Genomic DNA, 12,189 nt, shown 5'->3' with positions numbered 1-12,189 from the left:
ATCCACGTGGCTTCCTTTCCCATCCAGTCACGCAGTGGCAAGTACCCGACTTAGGAAGTTCCTGCAGCCGGGGATGCACGCTGTCATTCCGTTCCAGACAATTCGTCCCGCCATGGTGTAGCGGATGTACCCAATTCTTACATCCAAAAGTACATAAGATCCACGCTCATTCATGGCCCACATACCTCATTTACCGGCAGTCCGCCGCGCATCACGATACTGAGAATCCCCCCCCTTTTATTTATTTATTTATTTATTTATTTTTAAATTTTTGGAGGAAAAGCCCGCAGGCGAACCAGTTTAAGTGTTAAACTAGCATTTAAACCTTCACTTCCCAGTTCCCACTGGCCACTGTCTCCTCCAAAGACTATAATACCCTCACAAAAAGCCGTGCCAACTATTCTTAACCATGGTAAATCGAGTAAATGTCTCGTCCTATTTCGTCATTTTATTCCCCTTCTCCTATCTCCCCACTCCCCTATACCCCCTTCTCCCCGGAGAGGAGATGGAGTTGAACCCAAACCTATGGACTTCCTCGGTGGCGGAGGAGGAGGAGGAGGCCGGGGAGAGGCAGAGCGTTGCCTCGACATCGCCGCAAAGCTCCTCTACGCCCGTGACCTCGTTGGAAGCAAGCGCTTTGCTGAGCGCGCGCTGGAATCCGACCCCCTTCTCGCCGGCGTCGACGAGATCCTAGCCGTATCCGACGTCCTCCTCGCCGCCCAGAACCGCCTCAACAACCACGTGGACTACTACTCCGTCCTCCAGCTCACCGGTGGCTCCGCCACCGCCGATCCCGTGACAGTTAAGCGCCAGTACAGGCACCTGTCCCTCCTCCTAAATCCTAACCGGAATCACTACCCAGGTTGCGACGTCGCCTTAAAGCTTGTCGCGGACGCCTACGCTGTCCTCTCCGATCCCTCCAAGAAGTCCCTATTCGACGCCGAGATCGAGATGGCGAAACCGTCGCCACCGCCAACCGGCGGCGAATCCGGCGACGATTTCTGGACCGCGTGCCCCACGTGCTGCCACGTGCACCAGTATGCCAGAACCTACCAGAACCGGTCCCTCCGGTGCCCGAATTGTTCCCGCCCCTTCAACGCCACCGAGATCGCCGAACCGCCACCGGTCGTCCCTGGCACAAACATGTACTACTGCGCTTGGGGTTTCTTTCCCTTAGGGTTCCCCAACGGCTCCGATCTCAGTAACGGGTGGAAACCGTTCTATCCTATGTTCCCTACTGATACAAAGCAGGAGGGACCACAACACGATGGCGGGAATAAGCCGCCGGCGACGAGGAACAAGAAGACAATGGCGAGGAAGAGTGTCGGTGGCGGCTTAAAAAAGAGATCTTTCGGTGGGGAGAGTGAGTCCTGGACGGGAGTTGGGGCGAGGGTTTCCGACGGCGAGTTCAGGGGGATAAATATCAACGAGGAGGCCAAGGGTTGGGATGGCGGAGGTCAGATGGGAGGAGGAGGAGGAGGAGAGGAAGAAATGGTGAGCTTTCATATTGATGTGGATGCTACTGATGAACTGCTGGGGAATTTACATAACTTGCCATTTTTAAGGGAAGAGGAGATTCCAGGGCGGATGCCATAGTTGAAGATGGTGCATGTTTTGGGGCCTTGATCTTGTATGCTTACTGGTGGGATCAGAATTGTTTGTAATCTTAGGCACGCCTGATCCTTTATAACTTATGTATTAGGATGTATAACTTGTCACACTAATTAATGTTTATTCCTATATTTTCGTTAGCTAGGGAGTTTGGTGTCAATAAATAACTGGTTTGATACTTGGCCAAAGATTTGCAGGGTGCTACTGTTGTTCACAAAGATGATCTCTGACTCAGTCAACACTTCTCTGCATGTGGCCATCGAGGTATAAGCTTTTATGGCTTCTTCACTTTATACTTTGTATATGTTTTTAGGTTTGTTAGATGTTTGCATAGAGCCAGTTTAGTGGAAATGTGATAGTTTGATTGCTAGGGATTTGTGTTTATTGTTATTTTTGTGATAAAATCGCATTATTTATTGACGATCTATGCAATGATTATGACCTCTTTTTTACATGGCAATGTTCATATTTTTGGTCACTCAATCTATAATTGATCCTCTCTTCTTCTTCTTCTTTTTATCCCACTGAATCGTGTGCACAATGCGTAGACAGCAAATCCATCTTTTTAAATAGTTATTTGTAAAGTAAATAGCTATGCAGCAATGTGGCATTGACATGACACCAGTAGCATGGGCGTGAACAAGACTAGATCTTTCAGTCGGTGTACCTACTATATATGAGTGCATAGCTTGAATTGTTGAACATTGAATAGTGAATCTAGACTGGTGCCTGGTGACAGATACTTGCTTTTGATTATTATTTTTTTAATATTAATGAGGCTATAGGAAAGAGGCTTCTTAAGTGGAAGAGAGCCTTAATTTCTGGCCCAACTCTGGAAAAAACATTGCATGTCATCTCGCCTTCACCCCTTGTTTCCTTTTGCTGTAGTCATCTTTTTGTGCTTGGAATGCGTCAGTCAGTCGATTACAGCCTTCTCCAACTAAGAAAGAAATATACAAGATCTACTCAGGTTGTCTTCTCTTTAATGCTTTGAAACTATAACCGGATCTGACATATTCTCTCTCAATGATATATAAATTCGATGAAACTGAAGAAAAGGAAGAAAAAAGAAATTTACTGCTAACCGCTCGATGTAACACGTTAATTTGAGCCACCATTCTCTTATCAAAATCAGAACATCTGAAGATCTATTCAGGTTCTTGTTTCGGGATGGTCCAACAGCAATACATATTAATCATAATCCTGCAGACAGCTCAAGAACAAGAGAACCTCACATCTTGTATTATACTATGACAAATGTTCTGGCATATAACAATGGTAAAACATAATGGCATGCCACCATATAAAGGTGAAGCAGTTGAAGAATCACTTGATCATCAAATAAATTGAGTTACAGAAGAAAAATTCCAGCATCAGGCTGCACATGATGCTATGAGTGGTAGGCGATAATCTGGACGATATAATCAGCGAGGATCAAATCAAATAGGATGTCAACCATTTGCAGCTTCATATCATGTGCACTAGCCAAGATACACATCGCTACTTAGCAAGCAATATCTCTTCGCATCAAAACCTCTGCTCCTGGATGGTCTTCAATACCAACAGAGAAAAAGTGCTACATATGACCAGCTGCACCTCCACGAATTCGTAATGTTTCTGTGCGCTTACTTCTTTCCATGACCTCCACTAACCAGTCGATGCCAAATTTTATTCCCATCCTGCACACATCTCAGACGATGTCGAACAATCACTCAATTGAAGCACAAGAAAGTTTTAAAACGTTTTGATAGGTAGTAGAAGTGAGGTTGCTTTACTCACCCATCATATGCAGATACAGCTTGGAACATGTGTACCCTCTCATCTAACTCTTTCAGATCCAAATACCTAGTCAATTCTTCAGCTGAGATAGCTCCAGGCAGATCCTGTTGAAAAAGAAAACAGGAAAAAAAGAAAATTTTACTCAAAATTAAATTCTAGATGCCTAGAAACAAAAAGATATGCTTGGTACAAGAATTCTGAGACCAATAGGAGTATATGACCGCATGCTATTGCTAGGTTGACTCAGGAGGAAGGGGACTTTACATAAAGAACTAGATTGCATTAATTAGGATTGTCTAGTACCAAAAATATATACTTCCTGATCACATACTACTTTATCTACCTCGGGCAATCTTTAAGGTGAGAGAAGATGGGTGCAGGCCTCATGTTTAGCATATGACGATGTGGCTTACTTTAGTTATGCGGATAGATATACAGGACTAAATGAGAAACTCCATAGCATCTTCCAAAATAAACTAACAAGCCTTAAATAGTATGATAGCTTTTTCCTGCCAATATGAGTGTAATATGTGAAAATCAATAGTATCCATCATGTATGCAACAAAAAATAGCAGCCAAATCGTCTAGAAAATATGGAGGAGAAGAAACAATATACCTGCTTGTTTGCCAATATCAGAAGTGGCGCACCTCGTAGATCCTCATGTCGAAGTACCTTTTCTGTAGAGTTTTTTTGAAGATTCGTACAGATAAAAAAATATGAATCAAATTTCCGATTTCCTTGCTACTAGTTTAGTCAGAACAGAAACAGTTGCATGGAATTAGTTTCCTATGATATACAGAATGCACTAACCCAATGCAGACTTTGCATCTTCAAAAGATGATGGAGAAGAAGCATCAATAATAAATATTAAAGCATGAGCCTCCTCATAATACTTCTCCCAAATTGTGCGCAGGCCAATCTACAGAACAGATTAATACATCAAAATTTGGCTCAATTTCTATAATAATCCCAAATGCTGCACGTAAAAGATGCACATGTGATGAATAAGTCAATGCTCTCGAAATTTAGTAAGAAGAAGCACACCTGACCTCCTAAGTCCCAAAAGACAAGTTTTGCATTTGCAGCTTCCATACGGCCTATGTTAAGCCCAACAGTGGGAACAATCCGATCAGGTGGGAGCCCTTCTGTATTTGAATAGAGCGACTTCAACTTCTCTAGCAAAGTCTACAAATAAAGGCATACATTAAGAATCAATTATTAGCACAGAGTGTGATCTAAGTGTAAAACTTACAGTACTTACAGACAAGGTGCAAATTGTTTCCGGAGTGAACATAATGCATACTAGAGAACTAACAGGAAAAGGGTTAGTACTTATGATAGTGCTAGAATGGGGTTGTATACATTGAATTTAGACAAGAAATGGCAAGTATCTTCTCATCAGTGGTGGTGCAACAGGTGTCCGACTGAAACCAGTGACAAGTTCAAAAAATCTACTAGAAGACCAAGCAAAAACGTGTCCAAATAAATAAAATTCAAATTATATAATTAAGAGCATAAAAGAGAAATATTAACCTGCACTTACATAATAAAGTGCATAGACCAAAAGCATTAACCTCAATGTCATGTGATTACATATCTATTGCATGCAAGCTTGATTCCTACCAAGAAGATGAGATCCTCACTGTGCATGAGTTCATCTAATAACTAACACAAGTGAAAAAGATATTCACTATGCATTAGATAAAGCTCATAACAGTAGATAAACTAAACATCCAAGAGATGGACATAAGGAGGAACATTACAGTTTTCCCAGCCTTGTCTATTCCAAGAATAAGAACATGAAATTCTGTCTTGCTGAACATATACTTCCAGAGTCCATAAAACAATGAGAACATTGCTGTAATGCTCTTGTCTTAACAAGTAAATCTCTTAGCGGTTATCTTCCAAACGAAGTGAGGACCTCCTAAAAATCATGTCAATTTCATCTGTCTTCCGCAAATATCCTGCAAAATAATAACCTAGCAATCAACACCCAAAAAGCATGTACAAAATACAATTATCAAATTCACCAATTAAGGGATCATATAGCAAGTACTTTAACGAAGTGCAAATATCTTACATGTTAGCTAGACTATCAGTTGCAAAAGGATATCCGTAATTCAAACAGTTCTAGCAATGATTGGAGGGATCGTGCATCAATACTAAAATGTCTAATTAACCACCTGTCCTATATCACCGCATATTCACATACATAGCAACAGAAAAATTTGCATATCACATAGTAGATTTAACACCTATTTACACAGCCATCTAGGGCCATTTGCACGCAAGAAAATCCTATACCATCAAGATCACGAGGCGATCACTTCTAATATCATCTAGTTTCCAGCCATGTAGATTGTTTCTCGCACGATTTTGCGTTACTCTAACTCATACCGTAATAATTTTGGAACAAATTTCGTAGAATTCATCCTAGGGCAGTATAAATCTAACAGGTCGCGATGGATTAGACATACTCCGGTGCTCACACAAACCAAACAAGTGAGAGCAGAAGAGAAATTAAGGCAAAATCAAACCTCAAATCAGATACCAGAGAGACAGAAGTGGATCAAAGATTTGGAGATCCGACGCACCTGGCTGGAGATCGCTTTCTTGGGACAGAGATTTTAGGCGACAAATACTGAGAGGTAGTGGGTTGCGAGAGAAGAGAAGGAGACGAGATCGAGAGAGAGAGTGGGGGGAAGGGGGGCGTCGGTGGATCCAACGATGTCGAGGGGAGCCTGAACTCTGAAGTTGACCTGCTTCCGGGGGGCTGTAAACGGATCGAGTATTGGCGTACCCGGATTTGGGATCTAGGTAGAATAGTGGCAGAATGGTAATCTAAACAGTGGCAAAATTGTAGTTGCATGCATAGTAACATAGTATACCCTGTAATTACTCTTATTTGACTCTATTTTTATGATACTTTAAACTATGTTTAGATTATGAGATTAATTTCTTGGTGGATGCTATATGATATGGATTCAAAGTAAAAAAACAGTGGGATGATGATATACTAATAAACAAAGAAGTTGAAGGACCTTAGAATGCTATATAATAAACTTATAAGGTTTCTGTTTCTCTCAATGCCAACTCAATTCTTCATACATTTGTATATACATATGAAAAAATTAAATAAAAATAAAAGTATTAATCTCTCTTTCTTTCCCTCATCTCTTAGGATTTTTTTTTTTTTTTTTTTTGGGTTTAATTTCAAGAAGAACCCCACCATTGGTGAACGGCAACACCTTGGTCCCTAATCCTGCCGTAGAGGGCGAGGCATTCCCAATATGCCCTCCTGCTTCCAGTTTTGCCCTTCTCCTCCCATTGGTTCTTGCACTCGAGGAAGAGCTCGTCCACCAGCCGAATGGCGTCTCCCTTCCTCACCACCTCCTCCATCACCTCCGCCTCCGCCTTTAACACCACGTAGTCCTCCTCCCTCACGTTACGCTCCAACCACTCCGCCATCCCGCCGTCCTCCTCCCACTCCTCCGCCCCTACCTCCTCCACTCGGATGATCTCGAACTCGCGGTCTCCCCTCGGGTAGTGCCGCTCGAACCACACCGCCGCGCTACCGCCTCTCCCCGCAGGCGCTACCTCGACGAACACCCGCCGCCGGTAGTTATCCAGGGAATCTCCGGTGAGCTCCGGGAGGTACCTCGGTCGCCGCCGCCGCTTCCTCCCTCGCGGCCCCGGCGGCTCGAGGAGGGCGTCCTCGAGCAGGTTCAGAGCCTCCTTCTTCGCCTCAGGCACCGCCAGGAGTCTCCGGCTCAGCCTACGCTGATCGCTGGCGTCGGCGATCTTTTGTACAGCTACGACGCTGGGGCCGAGCCGCCGGATATACGCAATCCGGTAGTTCTTCGGCGGGTCCAATGGCTCGTCGGAGCCGAGAACGACGGCCGCGAAGCCGCCGATCTTGACGGCGCGATCAATGGAGTCCAGTCCCTTCCAGCCGGTGGCGGCGAGGACGAAGTAGAGCGACGAGTCGGCGGCCGCCGGGTACCGGTCGCCGGATATCAATTCGAATCCGCTCCGCTCGAGGAAATGGAGCCACGACCCGGGATTGCCGAGGAATGCTGCGTTGTCTCCCGGGCGAAGAAGGCCATGGTGCCTCAGGTCGGCGAGGAGGAGCGGGAGGTAGAAATCATCCCCGATTGCCGGCGACCTCGATGACGAAGGATCGCTAATAGCCGATCGGAGCAATGGGAAGGAGAGGACCGCGACGGCGAGGAGCACCGACCGGCCAATGGTGTGGATCACGAAGCGGTTTCCGGCCATTGGGATGACCGTCGTCTTCTTTGTCTCGAGATTCGCGTAGTCGACAAAGGTCGTTTTCCTAGAAGAGAATTTTACGCGAGAGAGTGGGAGAGAGGGAGAGAGGAGAGAAGAGGATGGTGGGGTGCGGTTAGCGAGTGCAGAAGCGGGCAGCGGTGTGGTTACCACCCACGAGAGCCACACGTGTGCTTTGAGATCGGAGGCAAAGGAGCAACAGCTGTTCCATGCGCCGCGGGTCCATCTTACCGGGTAGCCAGGAATGAACGGCGGGGATGAATCCGATTAGATCATCAGGAGAAGGATAGAACGATTAATGGCCTCTTTCTCTGTTTAATTGAGATTAATTAAGCAGAAGAGAGAGGGTTAGAGAGCAAAGAGACAACGATGGGCTTTCCTCATTATATAACGTAACCTGGCCGTAATGCACACGACTGAAGGGGAAAGAACACGGTCTATTTTCGGCAATACCGGGAAATTAGTTACACCAACGGTAACAAGCTTGGTATGACCCTATTAACCGTTCCTTATTACCCTCTTAACTATTTTGGAACTCTTCTATCCTAGGTTAATTAGCTGGGAATGAGTTCGTAAACATAGATTTTAAACCCGATCGGCTCATTTGTATGGACTATTCCTGGCTTCATATTCTTTGAACCAGCTTTGATCGAGTGGATCCTAAGTTTTTTCAACAATGGACCAGTACTTTCTTACCTTACTATTACTATTATAAATACTAATTATAATAATAATAATTATTATTATTATCATCTAATCTAGTCTTCTTGGTGGTCATAATATTCGCAGACGTTTGAAGGCCCATCATGGAATCTGGAGCCTGGAGGTGGTGGCAGACTAAAGCCAGATTGGTTGGTGTAGGACTTTAAGCTATTCACGAGTCCTGCACTTACTCCTCCGTATCCACAGTCCACTTGATAATTTAATGTTCCAGGCTTCACTGCCATCTTATACCTGGAAGAGATGGTCCAGAGATTGGAATTGGAACCAGACAAAATCGAATAGAAACAGCATCAACTGCAATGGATTTAACTTTTCTTTTGCATTTTGGCCATTTATTTGTTGGTTTGCTACTAAAATGGATCAAATACCTCTACATTTTTGTTGTCTTTCTACTGCAGGATGGGGAAAAAGGAAGTGATGGAGATTGGCGACCTTATTCATTTTGCCAGGGCATTTGGTGGGCCTGCCTTTATTATGATCATATCAGTGTTATTTATATGGCATATTGGTTTGCATGCCAAAGCAAAGGACATAACGTTAACTGGCTTTGTCTCATTCCCTCTGCAGCCAAGCAGTGGTGAACCTGACAGTCAGTCATCTCTCTCTCTCTCTCTCTCTCTCTCTCTCTCTCTCTCTCAATATATATATCTCTATATGTACTCTACATTAATGACATTATCCATATTGAGTCATGCTAACTTAAAAACTAAATCTTTAATGAGAAAAAAAAAACTTGGGACTAATTTAAATCTAAATGGAACTTTGTTTCCTTTCCAGAAGATAAACCTGAAGAACTCTACTAGGCTTTGTCCTGGCTTAATTTGGTATATACATATAGAGACAGATGTTGAAGGTTCACATGGTCTTTGGCTGTTGTTTAATGACTACCCAACTTATAGGAAAAGCTCACATATTGAAATATAACTCCAAAGAGAGTAACTTAATGCTTGAAGGTTGGATCTCAAGGAGTACTTAATCTTAGTTGTCTACTCTATTTAAATAAGAACAATTGAAGGATAACATAAATAAGAAACCAAGCCAGAAGTGAACAATTCCATCATCATTGTTTAATACTCCACAATGAATGCTTGAAGTTGGAAATTTTGTTTTTCTCTTTTTGGTGACCAAACCCAAGATCTGCACTGGTCATTTGGGTCTTCTTTTATATATATATATATATATATTATAGAGGACAACAAATCTTGGAGTATTAAGCAGACAAGCAGTCAAATAATTGAAGGGCATACATATAGTACAAACATGGAGAAACTAACCATGTAGATTTTTTTTTTTAAATTGGATATCTATATCCTTCAGCGAGTCTCCCATTCTAAGTCATCTGGTCTTGGTGGTTTAGATCCCAAAAGATTATTTTACTAGGTCTCAGATCTTTTGCACCTCGGTTCTCTTCCTAAAATACTAAGCTCTCTCAATCATCACAGCTCTTGAGACCATTTTGTACTTCAACATCTGATGGCTGCTTTAAATTGAAATCTTGAATAGATCTCTCCTCAGCTATTCATTCCTCTCTTCTTTTTGTCACAATTTTCTAAGTCTCATCCATATATATATTTTTTTCTTATAGTAAAATTCCTCCTGCAAAACTGAGGCAGCACTAAGCCTCACAAGTCACAAGAAGGTGAACACTACAAAATACAAGCAAGGCCTCTTCTCTCATGAGGTTATGGTCTGCATAATTTTCTCCTCTTGGATGCTGGGGATTGATTTGCATCTGACCCAACTAGTATATCATCACTCTTGTAGGTCAGGCTTGAAGCATCCAACACCCCAATTGGGCTCTGTGGCACAGAAGCAACTAATGGAGTAGCTATTTCACTGCCCCTCCTCTTCACCATTGTCAACTCTTGGATCACTTGATAACACCTTAACACTCTCTCCTGCAACCACGCTCTAGGTTAGGACAAAATAAAACCTTTACATAATGACACAAGAAGGTAGCCTCACCTTATCTACATGGATGCAACGGCTCAAAGATTTGGTAATTTCTTGATCTCGGATTTCTCCCACCGCTGATAATGCCGCTGCTGCAGCAATCTCAGAAGGCCTGAATTGTAGAAAAACTATCCCTGCAGTTTAAATTTACATTCACATTAGGATTGTCAGTCAATATCTAAGAAGATATACAAATAAATTTTCTGACAAACTAACCTTTGAGTGTGCTCAATATGAGCTCTACAGATCGAGAAAGCGTTGCACTTGTTGGTGGTTTATCGTCATTGTACTTGGTAAGAAAGTAATCGATGAAAGACAACGGTGTCACAGCTTGCATCCTCCATTTCAGTGTGCTCAGCACTAGAAGCTCCATTCTTTCTATAGTTCTAGCTTCAAACACATATTTTGCCTCACCAACCTGTTGGAGTTGATCAAATTCTGTTGATATCAATATGTTGAAGTAACAGTAAAAGAACATGTAAAATTCTACTTGCTGTTTCTTCTTCACCTGCAAATCTGGACATAGAGGGCACTCAGGCTCCTCCATCTTGACAGCAAGAGATAAGCAGGCCACAGATAGCAACTGTGTCATCCAAGCCTTATCTTGCTGCAACACAGACACAGAAAGATGAGAGATGGCATCTGTGTATTATGTCAAACTAGACCAACTGAATTTCACACATCTACAATATGGTTGTCTTGGAATATCTCTTACAGGGAGTTCATAAGTGGAGAGAAATCTATCCAGGTAATTTACAGACAAATAGACACTCAGTGGTCCAAAATTGCAGTGAGAATGAACCTGTCCATCAAGAAAACGAGCCATCAATCAAAAGGTCGAAGATGGAGAGAAAAACATATGAGAAGGGATCAGAAAAAAAAAAACATAAAGCAGGAGAAAGATGAATCCTGGTACTGTTTCATTGGATAAAGGAACAAAAAGAGGGAAATAAACTATTTCCATATAGATAACAGAGATGCTGAGTAATGCAAGCGTATACTTCCATAAACAATTTAGCAAGAAGGAGTACAAACACTAACAGCATCGAAAGCAATATTGTAGGAAAAACCAATTAGGTGATAGAGAATATCAACAATAGTCCTCGTGGAGACATAAAAGATATGAGTCCAAAATGATCAGTAGATACAGAATCACATCCTATTTACTCAAGCATCACTAGATATGAAATGTAGACCAAAAGCCATCGACAATATTCATAGAGAAAAGAAAAGGCCAACTCAATCCACCTTCCAGATCCAATCAATGGCATCTCTTCTAACAGATAGTTTCAAGGCTCCACTTTGCAACCTCTCGGCATAACCATCTCCAGGAAGATGGTGAAACTCCCTCTCAACCAACAAGGCTATGCACTCCTCCGATTGCAACGAGAACTCAATGAGAAAATCCCAACAAAGACCACTTTTTTGGTCTCTAATCCTGTCAAGCTCATGGCTTTCAGCTTCTCCATGAAGACCCACCTCCTCTTCTTCTTCAAAGCAGAGAATGCTGTTGTTGTCCTCTCCGCAGAGGAGGGTAGAAGAAGCAAAGTCATATGTATTCACCAGCATTATAGATATTGATCGAGGTACGGAGATCTCCCGGAGCAATGAGACCAAAAGGTGAAGTTTTTCTTCTCCCCTTGGAACAATGAGATCTCAAAGATGAGCTTTTTATGCTATTTAGCGTTGGGAGAAGAGATGGAAGAAGACAGGAGAAGGGGACACTGCCCAATAGAGAGGACAGTGGGCTCTCTCAGTAGAGTTATGGGCAAAGCAAGTACTAAGTCGTAAAGACCAAAGAGAGTTGAGGAAAATATATTAAGTATATTGCT

General features: G+C 42.8%; 4 protein-coding genes across 5 annotated transcripts; 1 reads left to right on the top strand and 3 right to left on the bottom strand.

Moving 5' to 3' along the window:
- The first annotated feature begins 41 nt into the window (after positions 1–41).
- Positions 42–1,751, top strand: LOC140774536 (uncharacterized). Its single transcript, XM_073117565.1, has one exon. The coding sequence runs from the start codon at positions 526–528 to the stop codon at positions 1,594–1,596; it is 1,071 nt and encodes a 356-aa protein (XP_072973666.1). The 5' UTR covers positions 42–525; the 3' UTR covers positions 1,597–1,751.
- A 1,077-nt stretch (positions 1,752–2,828) lies between these two features.
- LOC140775149 (uncharacterized) lies at positions 2,829–6,189 on the bottom strand. 2 transcript variants are annotated; one of them, XM_073118415.1, is made up of 7 exons: positions 5,929–6,189; positions 5,155–5,355; positions 4,436–4,576; positions 4,202–4,310; positions 4,007–4,068; positions 3,391–3,494; positions 2,829–3,290 (listed from the first exon to the last, which is right to left on the bottom strand). In XM_073118415.1, the coding sequence occupies exons 2-7, from the start codon at positions 5,245–5,247 to the stop codon at positions 3,188–3,190; spliced, it is 612 nt and encodes a 203-aa protein (XP_072974516.1). In that variant the 5' UTR covers positions 5,248–5,355; positions 5,929–6,189; the 3' UTR covers positions 2,829–3,187. The 2 variants fall into 2 exon arrangements, with proteins under 2 accessions (XP_072974516.1, XP_072974515.1); XM_073118414.1 differs by having other exon boundaries at positions 5,986–6,188.
- A 368-nt stretch (positions 6,190–6,557) lies between these two features.
- On the bottom strand, positions 6,558–7,968 carry LOC140774627 (uncharacterized). Its single transcript, XM_073117702.1, has one exon. It carries the CDS (start codon positions 7,667–7,669, stop codon positions 6,605–6,607), a length of 1,065 nt encoding a protein of 354 aa, XP_072973803.1. The 5' UTR covers positions 7,670–7,968; the 3' UTR covers positions 6,558–6,604.
- A 1,649-nt stretch (positions 7,969–9,617) lies between these two features.
- Positions 9,618–12,060, bottom strand: LOC140774637 (cyclin-D3-1-like). Its single transcript, XM_073117712.1, has 6 exons — positions 11,606–12,060; positions 11,073–11,159; positions 10,866–10,964; positions 10,574–10,775; positions 10,370–10,491; positions 9,618–10,302 (listed from the first exon to the last, which is right to left on the bottom strand). Exons 1-6 carry the CDS (start codon positions 11,924–11,926, stop codon positions 10,087–10,089), a joined length of 1,047 nt encoding a protein of 348 aa, XP_072973813.1. The 5' UTR covers positions 11,927–12,060; the 3' UTR covers positions 9,618–10,086.
- Positions 12,061–12,189: the final 129 nt, after the last annotated feature.

Source organism: Typha angustifolia, chromosome 13 (genome assembly GCF_048772165.1).
Source record: "Typha angustifolia cultivar Huaian chromosome 13, ASM4877216v1, whole genome shotgun sequence".
Lineage (NCBI taxonomy): Eukaryota > Viridiplantae > Streptophyta > Magnoliopsida > Poales > Typhaceae > Typha > Typha angustifolia.
Note: the sequence above shows the minus strand (reverse complement) of the source record. Positions and strands in the feature narration are given on the sequence as shown.

What these genes read in the sequence shown, in the direction of transcription:
- LOC140774536 (XM_073117565.1), top strand. Translation starts at nt 526, where the DNA reads ATGGACTTCCTCGGTGGCGGAGGAGGAGGAGGAGGCCGGGGAGAGGCA.
- LOC140775149 (XM_073118415.1), bottom strand. Translation starts at nt 5,247, where the DNA reads ATGTTCTCATTGTTTTATGGACTCTGGAAGTATATGTTCAGCAAGACA. An exon ending in AGATGCAAAGTCTGCATTGG is followed by an intron (nt 4,069 to 4,201) that starts GTTAGTGCATTC and finishes AAAACTCTACAG; the next exon opens with AAAAGGTACTTCGACATGAG. An exon ending in TGATATTGGCAAACAAGCAG is followed by an intron (nt 3,495 to 4,006) that starts GTATATTGTTTC and finishes CTTTTTCAACAG; the next exon opens with GATCTGCCTGGAGCTATCTC.
- LOC140774627 (XM_073117702.1), bottom strand. Translation starts at nt 7,669, where the DNA reads ATGGCCGGAAACCGCTTCGTGATCCACACCATTGGCCGGTCGGTGCTC.
- LOC140774637 (XM_073117712.1), bottom strand. Translation starts at nt 11,926, where the DNA reads ATGCTGGTGAATACATATGACTTTGCTTCTTCTACCCTCCTCTGCGGA. An exon ending in CATATTGAGCACACTCAAAG is followed by an intron (nt 10,492 to 10,573) that starts GTTAGTTTGTCA and finishes TTTAAACTGCAG; the next exon opens with GGATAGTTTTTCTACAATTC. An exon ending in GTTGCATCCATGTAGATAAG is followed by an intron (nt 10,303 to 10,369) that starts GTGAGGCTACCT and finishes GCGTGGTTGCAG; the next exon opens with GAGAGAGTGTTAAGGTGTTA.